The sequence below is a fragment of the Phascolarctos cinereus genome, unplaced genomic scaffold (assembly GCF_003287225.1).
Source record: "Phascolarctos cinereus isolate Bilbo 61053 unplaced genomic scaffold, phaCin_HiC Scaffold_726;HRSCAF=1367, whole genome shotgun sequence".
Classification (NCBI taxonomy): Eukaryota; Metazoa; Chordata; class Mammalia; order Diprotodontia; family Phascolarctidae; genus Phascolarctos; species Phascolarctos cinereus.
This window is the reverse complement of record NW_027556098.1, coordinates 103,614,868-103,633,639: the sequence shown is the minus strand read 5'-3', so window position 1 is coordinate 103,633,639 and position 18,772 is coordinate 103,614,868. Positions and strand designations below refer to the sequence as shown.

At 38.8% G+C, this 18,772-nt stretch overlaps 1 protein-coding gene across 1 annotated transcript in view; it reads right to left on the bottom strand.

The window, feature by feature from the left end:
* Positions 1-18,772, bottom strand: part of SIDT1 (SID1 transmembrane family member 1) — a 166,268-nt gene that overhangs the window by 68,717 nt on the left and 78,779 nt on the right. The window contains exons 5-9 of the mRNA XM_021007140.2: positions 11,391-11,492; positions 10,405-10,488; positions 7,356-7,443; positions 4,065-4,136; positions 3,410-3,503 (exon numbers count right to left, since the gene is read on the bottom strand). Coding sequence (XP_020862799.1) covers positions 3,410-3,503; positions 4,065-4,136; positions 7,356-7,443; positions 10,405-10,488; positions 11,391-11,492 — 440 coding nt within the window. The remainder of the gene's footprint in view (positions 1-3,409; positions 3,504-4,064; positions 4,137-7,355; positions 7,444-10,404; positions 10,489-11,390; positions 11,493-18,772) is intronic.

The following is an 18,772-nucleotide window of genomic DNA, read 5'->3' as shown; positions in this document are numbered from 1 at the left end:
CAGTTGTTGATGTATTCTTGATCAACTTTTTTTTTTTGCTGATAATAAATTTTGTGATCTTTTCTAAGTGTTTGATATTCTACTGTTTCAAATGTCTTTAGAATCAACCCCTCAATACCCTCAAAATTATATTGATGCTAGAGTAATTCTATGTACACATATGCATGAGAAATATTAATAACAATCCAAATGTGGTAGTTCCGCTGTCATTGGTGGATTAAATGGCTTATTAGAGAAATCTTTATAGATCTCTTCTATTTTTCAGCATTCGGTAATTTTATCCTTAAATCATATTGGGATAAACTGGTTTAATTGGGTCTCTAAACATACTTTATGTAAACTTGTTTTGTCCACTATTGTTTTGTACGTGTGTGCGCGCGCGCGTGCGCATTGCTACTGCTTATTCTCTTCTACCATTCTCTTTAAGATTTATGTACAAATTTATGGTCTAATTAAGAGGTTCTTAACCTGTGGTTCATGGACTTGTTTGTTAAAAAATATTTTGACAAATGTATTTTAGTAAAATTGGTTTCCTTTGTAGCCCTATATATTTTATTTTATGCATTTGAAAATGTTACTCTGAAAAGGGGTCAACAGGCCTTACCAGAAGGCCAAAGTTGTCCATAATTTAAAAAAAAAAGGTTCAGAACTCAAAATGGATGGTGCTCTTTGGTGCCATATCTCTCAGCAAGGAGATTTAAGAGTTTGATCAAGATCACAGAGATGAAGAGTAGCCTGGGCTTTTTTTTTCTACTCATTGTGGTCTTTCATGCATGCTAGTTGTGCTTCCTTAGGAAATAGTAACAGGCTGTGTTGACAAACGCTCTTTTATCTTTTTGGTTAGTGTTGCCTCAATTGCATCCTATGTCTTTTCATTTCTCTTCTTTCTTCTACCTTGGTATTTATTTTCACCTTGGCTCTAACAAGATGGTGGTCTTGATGATACAGGTATAGCTGAGAGCTAAAGCAGAAGTGACTCCATGAGAGTAACCAGTTATTTCCTGCCCATTAAAATATAATTAATTTTATTTTATGTGGTACTTGCCATGTCTAACACTGCTTAGTTTTCTTCTTGAAGAGAGTATTCATGATAAATTAGCATGAAGCTTCTGTAATGTCTCCATGTCTTTTGCATCTCTTATTTCTTACTCCTGAGTCACGTTTTCCAACATTTTTTTTGGTCAACTTCCACTATGCCCACCTTTGCATTAAAGCTGCCGGGTTTGGTTGTTGTTTAATTTTTATTTTCTTTCAGAATCTGGCAAGTATTAAAGTATGTGGTAATTTAATTTGGAGGGTCTTACTGTGGGCTTTATTGATAGAGTGTAGTGATTAGGGTACTAGACTTGGAATCAAGAAGACCCAGGTTCAGATTCTACCTTGAACACTAGCTGCGTAAGCCTAAGCAATTCACTCATCCAATGTATTCTCAGTTTCTTCATCTGTAAAATGATGGGGTTAAACTTAATGGCCTCTAAGGTCACTTCTAAATCTATAATCCTATAGTGTTTGAAGAATTATTCTACTTTCTCATCCTCTGCAACAACTGTTGGTGAATAAGCTGTAGTTATTTTCATGGCGTTCTTTTTGAGATACATATATACATATACATACACACATGCATATGTATACATACACATATATGCACACATGCACACACATATATGTGTATGTGTACTGTATATGTGTGTATATGTATGCATATGTATGTATATGTGTATGTGTATATGTGTGTGCGTATAATTTTTGTGCGTATGAGCACTGTGATCTGAACTGACCAAGAGTCCCATGCAATGATGTTTACTCTTGCTTTTGGGTTCATGATCAAATCAACTCTGCCAATTCCTTTATTTGCCTCTCCAGGGAGAACCTGTAAATAATATTTCAATTTCACAATAACTTCCTTCTGTATTTTGGTTTCACAAGAAGGTCAAGAATGACAGGATTCTTAATAAATGCTGGTTGACTGGTTAGAGGGAAACCAGAGTAGTGTGAAAAGAAGAGAAGAGGATAAAGTAGTGGTGAAATGGAAATATAGTTACCCTTTAAAAATACTCAGACCCATAGTCAACCAGCCACAAAATGATATCTGTCTATAATAATTTTTCCAAGTAGCTGTAAAGTAGGAGAACAGAGGGGGAAAGGGAGGCAAGGGAAGAAGGAAGTGGGAATAAATTAACCAGGTTAAAAAAAATCAAATCAAATCAAATCTTTAAAAAATGACAAGATTCAGTTTCCTCTTCAGTATAGTCCCTCATTGGTTATTCCATATTTGAAGTATCAACAATTGAGCTAATGTTTACAATCCAAAAACTGTTGGTTTTTTTTATACTCTCTATTCCCTTTGCTACAGTCACTGCATGAGTGAAAGAGGGCCCCACAAGACTGAGAGGCACTCTATTTTTCTTTGCTTTGTCAAATACTGAAATAAATAAAAGCCATGAGCTAAGGAATAAAACGTCTTTAATAGAGAGTACAAGGTAGCAAACCTGCTACCCTGGGGGATGTCCCGTGGACTTCCCAACCAAAGAGTCCCAGGAAAAAGTTTTTATAGTTTTAGGAGAGGGGGAAGAGACAGTATGTGGTTGCAAGGCCTGATCTTGAGACCCCAGTGACCCTTGGCAATCTGGGCAAGGAAAATCACTTTATTCTGGCTGTTTTGCCTTTCATGCCATGAATCCCACTGGAAGGAGGTAAGGACACTGGAAGCTGAGATCCAGATTGAGCTGGCTCCCCACAAGGCAAGCTCCCTGGGTGGGGGTGGGGGACTTAGGGTGTGGTTCAGTTCAGCCCAAGCAAGAGTAAATATCTTAAGCGTAGGAATGCAAGGAACTTACTGAAATTCTGACATTACAGGGAACATTTAAGGGAGTGGCAGTCCATATTACATTTGGCATCAATTTCTGTCATTCTATTAACAATTATGCTAACAGTTTTGTCAGCTTTGTGGGTTGTCATGGCCAAAAAATTTAGTGCCAAGCAGCCAGTCTAGAGGTGATGAACCTCTCCATCTTTAACTGGCTTGGTCTTTGGTGAGTAGAGGCAGTCTCCTGGAGTGACTATACTTGAAACCTTTGCAGCACGGAAGACCTCATCAGTGGTTGTGCTCTGCTGGCATGATTTTGGAGAACCTGGGATCACCTCCATGCACGATGACGTATCAGAGTGGAACTTATTTGAATTTGTTATGCTGGGAAGAATTTCAGAATTTCTGTATTCTATCTGACTTATGGCGACAATTCTAGGGACTTGAAAAAAAGCAAGGTCCCAAGTGGATGACTTTCCGTCCCTTCAGAGAGAATCATTTCCAGTCCATTCACAGATTGAATTTGAAGTTCCATAAATGACACTATAAGTTTCAGCAGAGAAAGGGACAGAGGCGTGACTTTCACAGAAGTTCTGTACTTACCTGACATAGTGCACGAAAGCAACAAGCAGAGACCCCAAGTAGAAGGAGAAGAATATAAGGAAGCTGAGTAATATGGCTTTCACATAAACAGATTCTGAAGGAGAAAGAGACACAGTCAGGTTGGGGAAGGAGAGGGGAATGGGAAATGCTTTCTAATCAGAAAGCTTTAACACTTTAAGGACTATTATCCATTATGTCTGGGGTTGGGGTAGCTGCTGGTCCCTAACTTCCATTATTTCTATTCAAAAGCCCAACAGAGATTTCTGTTAGGAGACACAGAGTTCCTTGAGCTCATACACAGACATCATAACCAATGGTCACTGTCTTCACCTTCACCAGTAATGCCCACTTTCTGTAGGAAACTGGGTCTGGAATCTCCATAAACAACTCCACAATTTTTGCTCCTTTCCTTTGGAAGAAACAGTATGATGCAACTTAGTGCTCAGCTATCAGCATGTGCTTAATCAATCTCATATTGAACTAACTTGAATTGCAAAACCAACCCCCCCCCCAAAAAAAAGCAAAAAAACAAAAACCCGCCATTCTTTTTATCTTTACTGGGGAATGGGCTGAGAAAAGGAAAAGGTGGAACTGAAATTGCTACTGTGTTCCCTCAGGCAGGAATTCTGTGCCATTCCCCAGAGGCAGAACTGACCTTTAATGGCGGGAACAACGGTCACTTTAAGGTTCTTTGTTCTCTGAAGGTTCCAGGTGTGGTTTTCCTTTCCTGGAAAGAGAATTACAGACAAAACCAATCGGGAAACTCTTGACTTCTGGTTTCTTGCATTAATGGCTGCTCAAAGGAATAGTCTCTATTGGTTTGATTTCTCAATCTATCAATCAACAAGGACTTATTAAATGGCTGCTCTGTGCCAAGCACTGTGCTGGGTGCTGGGGATACAGATTTAATTTAGTGAACAAAATAAAGAACTTACATTCTGATGCAGAGATGACACGGATGTGTATAATGCATATACAGAATAACCAGAAATAAATACAAAGTTACCAAAAAGGAGGTAGTTTGAGAGAGAGCACCAGAAATTGTTGGGGCTCGGAAAGGCTTCCCATAGAGAGTAGTGTCAGAGCTTTGTCTCAACGGAAGAGAAAAATTCTTCAAGGTTTGGGTGAGGAAGGTGTGTGTACCTTCCTTGCAGGAGGGCAGCTCATACTTTCAAGGGCAGGGAGACAAGAGACAGAATATCACGTGTGAGGAACCGAAAGAAGGCCACTTGGGTTAGATATACAATCTAGGGTGCGGAGTAATGCCCAATAAGGCTGGAAAGATAGACTGAGGTACAGTTATGAAGAGGTTTAAAAGCTAAACAAAGGAGTTTATATCTGATCCTAAGAGCAACAGGGAACCATCAGAGTCTCTTGACTGGGCTGGGGAATGACATGATCAAATCTAAGAAAAATTCCTTTGGGAGGTATGTGGAAGATGGATTTGAATGAGGTGAGACCAGATGGCAAGGGGACCAATGAGTGATTGTTACAATAAGGTGGTGAGGGCCTGAACTGAGGTGGTAGCCCTGGGAGTAGAGAGAGGGCTGAGTATGAGACATATTGTAGATGTAGTAACAGAAAGATTCAACAACAAGTTGGCTTGATGTGAGGTAGACAAACACATTATTTTTAAGAACCCAGTGCTATGCTAAGAACCTAATGAAAACTCCCCCTTCAAACTTCACAGTTTAAACACCAAAGAATATTTGACGGTCTTTTCCTCATGGAATTTGAGCTATCTCCTAGACCTTTCTGTTAAAACCCTCATTTTTTTTCACTGAGATTGACATTTAGCAGTGCTGACTTCTAATATATGCCAATGTGTACCTCAATCTGTCCTTCCAATAAAGTAGGATTGATAGTCCTGCTATAGTCTGGAAGAACACTGATTTTTCAATGTGTTTTTCTAATATTTCTCACTCCAACAAGCTATGTCTTCTTCCTACCTCATCTTCCTACCTTGTATTATCTCCTTTCTGTCCCACTCCTTTTCTGGGGCCATCATCCCCCCACCTTCCCATTTCTAGAATCTTTTATTTTAGAGTGGAAAGTTCCAGATTCCTAGCTGATTGATGTCTCCCTGTCTGTAAGCTCAGCAGAGAGAAACCATTGTGTCAGAAGCCCTCCTCTCCTTATAAAATTCCTGGAGTGGCCCTGACCTAAGAGCTTCCTGAACTGCTGCTAGGTCTTAGGAGCAGCCTCCAGAAAGACCATCATGGCCTCTCTCATATTACTGTAGCCTGAAGGTCATCATGCTCAAAACTCCCAGGCAATATCCTTAGTTGTTGTCCTGACCTCTCCTAGTCTAGCTCTTTTTTTTTCCTTTTTGGTGAGCCAATTGGGGTTAAGTGACTTGTCCAGGGTCACACAGCTAGTAAGTGTCTGAGGTGGGATTTGAACTCAGGTCCTCCTGACTCCAGGGCAGTGCTCTGGCCACTGTGCCGCATAGCTGCCCCCCTAGTCCAGCTTTAAAGGTGTCAGTCATGGCTTCGTTTTGAGGGGGGGCTGGTGGGCTTCTCTAGTAAACTTTGCTTGTTGTCCCCTTGGGTGTCTCCAATGAAGCCATGTGGACTTCCCTTAAACATATTAAACAACAATAACAATAACTAGCATTTACATAGCACTTTAAGGTTTTTCTAAGTACTTTACATGTTATCTCATTTGATTCTCACAACAATCCTGTGAGGTAAATGCTATTATGATACCCATTTTACAGATGAAGAAGTGGAGGCTGAGAGAGGTTAAGTGATTTGATTAGGTTACACATCTAGTACATGTCTGAAGTGGGATTTCAACCTTAGGTCTTCTGGACTACAAATCCAGTGCTGCTATCCACTGTCCCACCTTATTGTCTCAGGGTGGATTACTTTCACCATTGACTGTCCCTTCTGATTCATCTCTAAATCTCCTTTAGTCACCTCAATCCTCTCCCCCTCCCACCCCCGGCCCCAAACAGGACCAAACAAGATACACTAGCAGGGATGTAGGTTTTGGACTCAGGGGACAGTGAGTTTAAATCTTGTCTCAGTCATTTACTACCTTTGTGACCTTGGGAAGGTTGTTGGACCAAATGACCACCAGCAGCCCTTCTATCTCCAAATCAGTGGTTCTACCTTTTGGGGACATTGTGGAAGGATCAATAGGCCACATAACTTTCGTGAGATTTGCTGGCAAAGTGGAATTTAGAAAGCTACCTTTGGTTTGTAATTTTTACAGTCAGTAAAACTTTCTACTTTTATAAGGTCATGAAAATGTATATTGGATAACATGAGCAGAATCTTCATTTAAATACCCAGGGAACCACATCACGGTTATGGTAAATACCCTTCAGCATTCTGTTGTCAGATATCCACTCATCAGCTCAAGAGTTATCTGTGTTCAAAAACAAACCTAATAGTTTCTCAAGGCAGTTCTTGGGACCCACACTTTTTTTTTTTAAACCAGGCTCAATATTTCATACACCTGTTATCATTCAGGGTGAATTACTATACTGTGATAGACACTGTTGATTTCTTACTGTCTGTGAAGGCATATCTTTAGCAATAAGAATTTAAAACTGAATTTTCCTTCTCTACCCAAGACTGAAATGTATAATGATAAATGTTCAGTGTTCTGTTTTCTACCACCTATGAAGGGAAAAAATCCTGGTCTCTTGATTTACCATATAAAAGCTCTGTTCCTTGATATACAAGTGTAAGGATCTGCAAAGGTGCATTATACTAAAGACTCTTATATAGGAATATATTTGCAATCTATCATTTTCTCTCTTTGCTTTGCATTGCCTTGTCTCTGAGACTGTCTTGCTAGGGAATAGTCATTGTCTCTCCTGATTCTTCCCTTCTGGTGAGATCTCATTTAGAGAGAGCTAGAGATAGTCACCACAGGCTAGTTTGCCTCCCTCATTGGTCCTCTTGTAGGCTGAGTGTCTGTCACCATGTCTTACCTGGGATGAAGAATGATCCTCCACAAGCATAATCTTCAGGCTTTATCACAAACACCACAAAGAACTGCTCTCCTGGAAAATCCTTCTTCTGTACAAGACATAACAACCTTATGGTAGGTAGAGAAGAAAGAGAAAGAGAGAAAAGGGGAAGCAGGGGAAGGTGGGAGAAATAAAGAAAGAAAGAGGAAAGTAAAGCCCACCCCCAACCCTAAATCCCTTCATAATTAATTATATTCACACAACCATACAAAATCTTGATATAGTTATTATTTCATGTTTTGGAGGGTAAAAAGATACATATATTCTCATGACTTCTGTCTTGTTCCTAGATACCATAATAGGAATTATATAAACTAATGCATCAATGGGCAAAATGTAATGTTTTGGAAAGGGTTATTAGCTAACCCTTGTGAAATGTTTTTTATTATTTAAAAACTGAAACTAAGTAACTTAAGAACACATAGTGAGTGATCACTAAGAATGAGCTTTTTTTCAAATTTTATTCATGTGTCTTGTTTTTACAAATACTTCCAGATTATCCTCTGTTGTTATTATTGTTCAGTCAAGTCTGACTCTTAATGACCCCATTTGGAGTTTTCTTGGCAAAGATACTGGAGTGGTTTGCCATTTCCTTCTCCAGTTTATTTTACAGATGAGGAAACAGAGGCAAACAGGGTTAAGTGACTTGCCCAGGGTCACACAGCTAGTAGGTATCCAAGGTCAGATTTTAACTCAGGAAGATACGATTCCAAGCCCGTTGCTCTATCTACTGCGCCACTTAGTTCCTCCATAGATTATCATCTACCCTCTGCCATTGTGGTGAAATAGAAGCAATACTGGACTGAGAGTCAGGTGTTGTGAGTTTGAGGCTTGGCTCTGTTACTGTGTGACATCCTGTTGCAGTTTGGGGTGTTGGGAATCCCAAAATGTAAGGGTACAGGGCAAGTCTGCCTTGAAAGAATTCCACCACTCAAGCCTTCTTTCAGTCAAAATGTTGAAGTTTTATTATAATACCAGTATACTGGCAAGATTCCTAGTAAATCTGTGAATTTGATGAGGATGGAACTGATGCTTATATACAAAAAAGTCTGTGAGAAGATTTGGATGGGATTAAGGAGTGGTAAATAGCCTGGGGGGCCCAGATGCAAACAGTGAAAAGAGTGGCCTGAGCTGGGTCAGAAAGCCACAGTGAAAGGACTATTGAAAGGGTTATTGAGTATTTAGGTAGGCTGGGATGGGCCTGATGCCTTAGGCTAGATGCCAGGGACTGGGTTACTAAAATGTATGGGAAAACTCAGGGTCCAGGTCCCATCACCCCATCAATTTCATCTTTGGGCCTCAGTTTCCTAATCTATAAAATAGGAGCTTGGGCAAACTGCTTTTTCAAGCCCATTCCAATTCTGAAATTCTTTTATTATCTTGTTTTGAGCCTAACATTTAGTCTACTGACTCAAAATATCACAACATGGATATACCATTAGCTCTAGAGAAAGGGACTCAAGACTGGAGGTTGTACTCCTAAAGGGGATGCATTGGTATATTTTGTAGTATCTTCATTGTTTGGTATCATAAATACTATTAAAAAAAAGTGTTCTACTGTTTTCATTTTAAAAAATTTCTGTCATTCCCCATTTGGGATCATCAGTGTAATTGTGGGGACATTCAACAAAAAATAAACAATCAACAGAGATAAGAGTGGAGGTTTTGGGTATTTGATCTGAGGTTTTGAAAAATGAAAGAAGGAGAAAAGGAAGAGATAGAGCCTGCTGCCTAATCAATAATTAACCTTTCCCTACTCTTCCACTGCTATTCAAGAAATAGCACCTCTTCTCCAGTAGACCAAAGCCAGCTCAAGTATTTCTGTGTTTCTAGCACTTTTTAGATAAAGCAGATGCAAAGAAGTAAATTAAACTCTGTTTAAGACTGGAGTCCAACTTCGCATATCCTGTGCAAAATCTATGCACACTATTGGTATCAAACAAATGCTAAATGATGATAAAAGAATAATCTCAGTCCTAATTTGGTTACTGCCAGTAAGTCAAAGTGTTAGAATACCTTTAGGGGGATAGGGACTAGACCTGTGATTTTTTTGGGGGGGGGTCTAGGGAATTCCAAGGGGAGGAAACTCTCTTTCCCAATTCAGGTCAGCATCTTCCCTATAACTTTCATAGAGACGCATAAGGAGTTGTCTTGAGCACTGAGAAGTTAAGAGACTTGCCTAGGGTCACAAAGCCAGTATGGATTAGAGACAGGACTTGAACCCAGGTTTCTTGGGATTAAGGCCAACTCTATCCATTACTTGATGCTGCCCAATTATCTTAAAGTTTCATGAGTTGAATCTCACATTAAAGTAGAAATCCTCAACTAGTAGATTAGAATCCAGTCATCTGGAAGAACCTGAAGACTTATCTAGCAGATAGATTTCCACACCCTTTGCTCTTGACTTGTTCCTTCACATTCCACTCTCAGCACAAAGGTTCTCAGGATGCCAAGCCAGGAGGGGAGCAGGGCTGGCAGTGGTCTTCTTTTCTTTACTTAACTCAGAGATTTCTAGAGTCCCCTTTCCTCACATCTTTGCTCTGATCTCTGGGCTTAGAGACACTGGCCTTTAAACAAATCTTTTTATTAAAATAGTATTTTATTATTTTTCTCATTATATGTAAAGATAATTTTAGCATTCATTTTTACAAGATTCTCAGTTCCAAATTTTTCTCCCTCTCTCCTTACCCTCCCGTCTTCCTAAAATGGTAATTTGACATAGGTTAGATATGTGCAATCATGTAAAACACATTTCCATATCAGTCACAGTTGTGAAATAAGAAACAGACCCAAAGGGAAAAAAATGGAAAAAATTAAGTGAAAATAGTATGCTTCAATCTGCATTCAGAGTCCATCCGCCTTAAACTAATCTTGAAAGCAGGAAGTTATTGGTTACATAGGGAATAGTTTTCACTCTGAGGTGCCAGAGTATTGCAGGTAATTTATTATAAACCATTTTGTCTGATAGTCATAGAAAAAGGAAAGCTACTACAAGGGGAAAATATCTCACCTGTATGGTGATAGCTGCTTTCTTGGTCATGGACTGATAAACACCATTAAATTCCACATTATGGTCAAGATCATACACTGGGCACTATGAAAGGTTTGGGGTAAAAAGAAAAGGCCACATAAAACATTGCCAAAGTTGTTTTGGTACCTATATATAAAGGTCTAGATATTATACAAGCACAAGAATTTCTTATTGTGGACCTATGGATATTGTTTCCCTAGAAAAAAAATTAAACAGCCCTCTTAGATTTCTCGCACACATAACAGGTAAAGTCCCTAAGGTCAATTTTTTTTATATCACAGACAACTGCAAAAATATAATCTGTAATGCTGTATAACACAGTGTACTCCATAAATTGCTTAATGCAGCCTGGTGAAACTTTCAAAATAGCATAAATGTACCCATTGATTTCCCTCATTCAGCTTCCATCTAGTTTGGCCTGGCTTCTCCTGGAACATAGCCCTTTGTTCCTCCTTTCTTTCTGCTCCCCTTTTAATTTAAAGCCTCTTTATGTTCCTAATATTGATGACTAAAAACATGAAAAGTCCACTGTGTATAAGTTACTATATTAGGTGCTTGAGAGTTGGGAGAGAGAATAAATTATAAGAGGTCATGATTTCCATTCTCCTCTATCCTTCTACTTTATAGAATATAGGGGCTCCCTCCCTATTCTTCAGGTTGTTCTGGAAGTAGTATTTATAGTATATATCACATCCACATCCACATCCATACATACATAGTAAGTTTATAGTATATCTATGTGTGTGTAGATATATAAACATACATGTATATATGTATATATTCACATGCACATATATGTACATGTATATATGTATATGCATATATGTGTGTGTATGTATATGTGTGTGTATATATATATATATACATATATATATATAAAATCTATTGATCTGTCTGTCTGTCTATCTGTCTGTCTATCTATCTATACCAATATCTAAATAGGTTAACAAGGTACTTGGACTTACCACAATATCCTGTACTGACACAACCGAGCATGGATAGACCATTTCAGATACCACTTTAATGATAACAGAGTCCACATCTTTAGGAAACTTGTATAGAAAATACTGAGAAAAAGAGAAAGAGATAAATTCATAAATGTTCACATTTTCCCTCAATCAGGAACATAATTAAATTTCTATTTTTAAAAAAAGTTTTATCAATGTGTTTTGTTTTTATATTACAAACATTTACAGATTACCTCCATTCTGATAAAGTAAAATAATTAAGTAAAATTTATAATACAATGACCTCATTTGACAGTGCATGAAACATTCCTCATCTGTAGTGCCCCATCCTCACTTCTCTATGTAAAAAAAAAATTGACAGAAATTTATTTTATCTCCTTCTGATTTCCTACCTCACTGGGGGGAAAAAAGAGGAAAGAAAAATTCCTTGTAACAAATATGTTTAGCAAAGGACAACAAATTTTCTCATTGGCTCTGTGTGTGTGTGTGTGTGTGTGTGTGTGTGATTCTACACCATATATATCTTACTTCTCTGTCAGGAGGTAGGTAGTATGTTTCATCCTCAGAACTTCAGAATCATGAATGGTCACTGTATTGATCATAGTTTTTAAAGCTTTCAAAGTTGTCTTTATGATATTGTTGTTGCTATATAAATTTTTCTTCTGCTCCTGCTCATTTTATTCTTCATTGGTTTATAAAAGTCTTCAAAATTATTCTCTTTTACAGTATTGATGTTATAATATAAATTGTTCTCCTGGTCCTGCTTACTTCATTCTGTGCCAGTTCACATGATTCTTTTCAATGTCTCTTTGAAAAAGTAATCAATTTCTTCATTCTTACAGCACAGTAGCATCCCGTCCCATTCACATACAGCTTCCTCAGCCATCCTTCTGTTGATGAACATCTCTTTAGTTTACAATTTTTTTTCTTCCACAAAAAAGAGCTGCTATTAATATTTTTGTAGATATAGAAACTTTTCCTCTTTTGGGTATAGGCCTAGCAGTGGCTTAGTTGGGTCAAAAGACCCAACTACACACTGATTGGTAACTTTTTGTGTATAATTCCAAATTGCTTTTCAGAATGGTTGTATCAATTCACAGGTCCACCAACAATGCCTCAATACTTCTGTTTTCCCGTAGACCCTCCAACATTTATTATTTTCCTTTCTTGTCATCTTTGCCCATTGGATATCACAACTAGAAGTTTTGTGCTCTGGACAAGTGCTATGAGGCACGTCCTCAGTTAGGATGGGAAGGGGGACTTGGGGGCTACAACATGGCCTTCGAAGGAAATAAAGATCTGGAACATTGACATGATGACACTCAGTGAAGGGGTGGGAATAGTGCTGGGAGAAGTTCAAGCTAGCCTATCATTTGTTAGCCTTCTATTTTAACTAATATTCCTTGCTAACCAGGCGATAATAGCTTTTGTTTCAGTGTTGCAGAAGGTGCTATCAGCACTCTCTGAATTAGTGCCCTGGAGCAAAATCTCAGTTGCCCTGTTCTAGTTATGTCTCTGAATAGGAAAGACCCTAGAAATGCTAAAGACTATTCCATGCCATCAGGCAGAAAATTCAAATAACCATCTCCAATGGCTAAAACTTAAATAATTTTCCATTATTTTTCATCTAAACTAGCAATTACTCTTCCTTTTTTTGTAAGCAGACAAATGAGATTTCACATGGCTTTTTCATTCTTAAATGTATCAGGACACTTCTAATCAACCAACAAATCAATTAACAAGCATTTTTTAAAATAAATTTTTTATTTTCTTCTTATTTACTTACAATTTTATAATCAAAGTTAAAATTGGAACCTATAGTCAATATGACGAATTAAACCAGGTAAGCCTGTTCTTCTAGAATCTTTAATAATTCCTTTCACCTGTGCCAAAATGTGATTGCTACATATTTTACTGGCACTTTGCTAAAGAATCTCTCTTGCTTGGTCTGCAACAAGGATATTTTTCTAAAAACTGTTTCGCAGGATGATAGGTTTTAGAGGTGAAAGGGACCTTAAAGGTCTCCTAGTCCAACTTCCTCATTCTACAGATGAGGAAGCTGAGGCTTGGAAAATTGAAGTGACTTGCCCACAGTGATATGTAACATTTGTTCACACAACTATTTGTACAATTTCTGACCGGGAATGAGGTAACCTGGGGCAGCTAGGTGGTACAGTGGTTAGAGCACCGGCCTTGGAGTCAGGAGGACCTGAGTTCAAATCCAGCCTCAGACACATAACACTTAATAGCTGTGTGACCTTGGGCTAGTCACTTAACCCCATTGCCTAGCCAATAAAAGGAAAAGAGAAAAGAAATAAAAGGAATGAGATAACCTGACTTCCGGTGCCAAGATGGCAGAGTGAGGAAGGAATCCTCTGAAGGCCTTCCAAATTCCCCTCCAAACAACTTGCAAACCACCTCAGAATTGGTCTAGGAGCAGGGAAGCAGCTTACCAGCCTGGCAGGAAAGGTGGGTCTCACTGGAGTGGGAGGGAAATGAGGTCCAAGAGCAGCAGCAGCAGCCAGCCTCACAGGGCAGGGGTCCTGCAGCATGGCTCCAAGCCTGCGCCAATCCATCAGCGAGGCCCCACCCTCCTGCAAACTAGCAGCCTCCTAAGCAAGCGAGCAGTCTGTGCAGTGCAGCAAGATCCCTTCCCAGTGACCCCACCCTAGCAGAAGCCAGGTCTTGACCCCATTGCTGACCAGTTGTGAAGCCCCATACTAGGGTTGGCCATCAGCAAGACACCTCCCCTAGGGTCTGCCAGCAGAGAGACTCTATTTCAATAGCAACCCAGCAGCAGGGTCCCACCCCTGGGGCAGGCCAGCAACTAAACCCTATACCCAGGAGAGGCCAACAGGGAGGCCCTACCTCCCCAGTGAAAGCCAGCAGTAAGACCCTCAGCCCCAGCATAAAAAAACTTGAGATAGTGCAGAACCAGAGCCCAACTCTCACATAAAAACACCAAGTCACAAGAAAAGGCAGGGGAAAAAAATGAGCAAAAGCAAAAACAAAACAACAACAACCCCTCCCCCCCAAAACCCCCAAACAGCTCAACTCCTGAAAATCACTATGGTAATATGTAGGATCAAGACATAAACTTCGAAGAGGACAACATAGTTACAGCCAAGTCAAAATGGCTACAGGTGAAGCCTCAGAGAAAAATATAATTTGGTCTCAGGGCCAAAAAGAATTCTTGGAAGAGGGGCAGCTAGGTGGCTCAATGGATAGAGCACTGGTCCTGGAGTCAGGAGGGCCTGAGTTAAAATCCAGTCTCAAAAACATAATGCTTACTAGTTGTGTGACTCTGGGCAAGTCACTTAACCCTAATTGCCTTGCCCCTACCCCCCTACCCCACCCCCAAAAAATTCCGGGAAAAGCTCAAAAATTTTAAAAAGCAAATTAGAGAAGGAAAATTGGGGCGGGGAAGAGAGTAATGCAAGAGCATCATGAAAAAAGAATTTTTTTGCACAAAATCAGTGCAACCAAAATTATAAGAAAAGCAGAAAACTGAGCGGGAAATTTGTAGCAAGTATCTCTGATAAGGGCCTCATTTCTCAAATATATAGAGAAATTAGTCAAACTCATAAAAATTAAAGTCATTCCCCAATGACTTCCTCATTTTACAGATGAGGAAGCTGAGGCTTGTAAAATTGAAGTGACTTGCCCATAGTAATATGGGCAAAGGATATAAGCAGGCATTTTTTGGATGATGAAATCAAAGCTACCTAGTCATATGAAAAAATGCTCTAAATCACTATTGATTAGAGAAATGCAAATCAAAACAACTCTGAGGTACAACCTCACACCTATCAGATTAGCTAAGATGACAAAAAAGAAAAAGGAAAATGCTGGATGTTGGAAGGGATGTGGGAAAACTGAACATTGTTGGTGGCATTGTGAACTGATCCAGCCATTCTATAAACAACTTTTTTTTTTTTGGTGAGGCAATTGGAATTAAGTGACTAGTTAAGTATCTGAGGTTGAATTTGAACTCAGGTCCTCCTAACTCCAAGGTCAGAGCTCAACCCACTACGCCACCTAGTTGTCCCTTGATCCAACCCTTCTGGAGAGTAATTTGGAACCAGGCCTAAAGGGCTAGAAAACTATGCATACTCTGATTCAGCAATACCACTGCTGGGTCTATATTCCACAGACATCCAGAAAAAGGGGAAAGGATCTATTTGTACAAAATATTTATAGCAGCTCTTTTTGTGGTGGCTAAGAATTGGAAATCAAAGGGAAGCCCATCAATTGGAGAATGACTAAACAAGCTGTGGTATATGATTGTAATGGAATATTACTGTGCTATAAGAAATGAGAAAGAATAATTTCAGAAAAACCTAGAAAGTCTTACATGAACTGATGTATAATGAAGTGAAAAGAACCAGCAGCATGTTGTACACAGTAATAGCAATATTATTCGATGAAGAACTATGAATGATTTTGCTATTCTCAGCAATACAACGATCCAAGACAATCCCAAAGGGCTAATGATGAAGTGTACTATCCACCTCCAGAGAAAGAACTGATATTATTTGAATATAGACTGAAGTATGCTATTTTTCACTTTCTTTCATTTTTTTCTTTTATTCGAGTCTTCTTGTACAAAATGACTAATATGGAAATGTTTTACATAATTGCACATGTATAACTTATATGTGATTGCTTACCATCTAGGGAGGGGGGAGGAAAGGGAGGGAAGGACAGAATTTAGAGCTCAAAACTTTAAATAAAAATGTTAAAAAATAAAAAAAGGGAATGAGGTAGCCTTAAAATATTATTAGAAGACTTCCAAAATCTGACAATGGATATAGTGATGAATGTGATTCATATAATTTAGAATGTGAATCTATTCAGTGGAACTTATTTAATAAAATATAAACTACTCTGTTGACTGATTGATTGAATATCATCATAGCATAATTACTTAAGGTAAAATGTGACAACTTTGCCCAACTATATAATTAAGTGTTTGGTTGAGAAATTCCACTTGAATTATATGGAAATGACTCAGATGAGAAAAGGTGTGTCTATTTAATTACTGTAGTGTATTCAATATCATTTGCACAGTTCTCTGTTGTCTTAAGCCTGTCATATGATTGCCACCTTTATTCGTTCTCCTTATTTTATGTATTACAGTCATTGTCACAAGTGAATTTTGCAGCTCAAAAAAATAGTATACCATTACTTCAATAAAACAAGTACTTAAGAAATAATGTAAAATATTTTCACACTTAAATTTCACTCAGAACACTCTTAAGTAACCTGATTTTGGGGAATAGGGCAGTGAAAACAGTGTGCTTCACTAATTCTCAATCTTATTTTTTTCAATGGGGTGGGGGAAGCTCTCTGGATTTACATATGTGATTCGTTTTCTAAAAATGTGTTTGTGCCTCTAAGCAGATAGATGCTCTTCCTTCAAACCCATTCACTTCACTTTACTGTTTCATTTTGAAGCACTATTCAGTACATGCCAAACAAGGCTGCCCTGTAAGTCGGTGCAGTACTAAAGAGCCAGGAAGAATGCTAGCTTCTTAGGAAGGAAAATACTTTATAAATCAAGAATATTGTTGTTCGTAGATCATTGGATCATACATACATCCAGGGCTATCTCAGGGCTATCTCAGGGCTCCAGCTAGTTCAATCCACCTCATTTTATATATGAGGAAACTGAGGCCCAAGGGTGTTAAGTGGCTTGCTTAGGATCACAAAGGTGAGGTGTGAATTAGGCTCTTTGGATTCTAAAGTCAATGTTCTTTTCACTGCATCTTACTTTCTGGTTACCAATAACATTAATAAAAATTAAATATCTCATAATAAAAGGTCTTATTCATTTAGCTGCTACTGACTGAACATCTAAATGAATACTTTACAAAGTATTGTAAACTCACACTTTTTTTGTGATAAAATTCACCAGGAAATTCAAATAACTGGATTGTTGGTATCTCTGTCTCTTGGTATGTTCCACAGAGGATATGCTCAACTTACTTTTGAAGGCCCTTCGCTAGGTCTCCTTATGTTTCACAATTACCAATGTGAGACTCTGGTTGTACATCTCTTTTCGCTGGCTCCTGCCATGTGACTAGTCTTCTTCTTTTTTCCAATTGTACCTTTAGTCTATAATATGCCTCATGCTAACTTTTCCATGTGGAACTCCTATATTAGAAAAACATTGTAACCTATTTGTATATACCATGAATCTCTCCATGGCCTTTGGGACCATAGGCAATTTGGGTTCTTTGGAGACTTCAGTATTCCACCACACGGCAAATTGCTCCAGTATCTTTGCCAAGAAAGCCCCACAATGGGTCATGAAGAGTTGGACACGACTGAAAAGACTCAACAACAACAACAACAACAACAACAACAGCAGAAGTGTTCCAAAAACTCACAACCATATGAGAACACTGATGATGAAAAGATGAGATTTTGTACTGGGAGCAGATTGGGACTACTGAAAGCACTATATAATTTCCCAATCTCTTCCTTTAATTCTGGACCTAATTTATTGTTCATCAGCAGCCCCTGTCTCAGACATCCCTTTTGATATATTATTCTCAATAGGCTAGCTATTATTTGGACAATAGGCATTTTTTTGTCCATTTAATTTTTCCTATGCAGATTATTAAGCTGTTATCTTTTGATTAACACTGAGGAGCCCCTTTAATGTGCTGGCGATTGATGTGATCAGCACATTAACATCCACAATCAGGAATCCCTGGAGGACCCCACCATACATGGATTCATCTGGATCCTGTATGAGGCATCTTCAATAACATTAGCAAACACAGATCTACAACCACCTTTACCAATTCATTTGACAGATTTTGCACAAACCAACCAAGAATAGCTCATGTGTAGTGAAGATTGTGTCTTACACACCTAATAAAAAGACCTCTAATTATTAGGTGTGGGCAGTACTGTTTTGATATTTCTAATGTGCCCATAAGACCTTATTTAAATGATGCTAATATCCAATTTTTGGATGCGTGGCAAAGGGGCTCAGTGACTCTTTGAGGTGGAGAAGGAACTAGATTCTTAGCTGAGAACAAGGGAAAGTGTTTTGGAATGTTTTGGTCCTCAGGTGTGTCTGTACGATAATAGGAGGACCTAGAAGCCATCACCATTCTAGTTCATCTGGATCCCATGAAGAGTCACCTCAAAGACTGTGGCAAACATAAATCTCCCTGTTTTATTCTTCTCTGAAGGCTTGGCTCTTGTGGATACAGGGGAACAAACACCTGGGAGAGAACAAGTTAGTCTTGAGAAACAAGGGAGGAGTGAAGCCCAAACTCAGTGGGGTGGAGCTGGGGGGAAGTCTGGCTTGGCTCGGCCACAAAACCTGCAGCTTGCATAACATAATCATTAAAAGTGGAAAA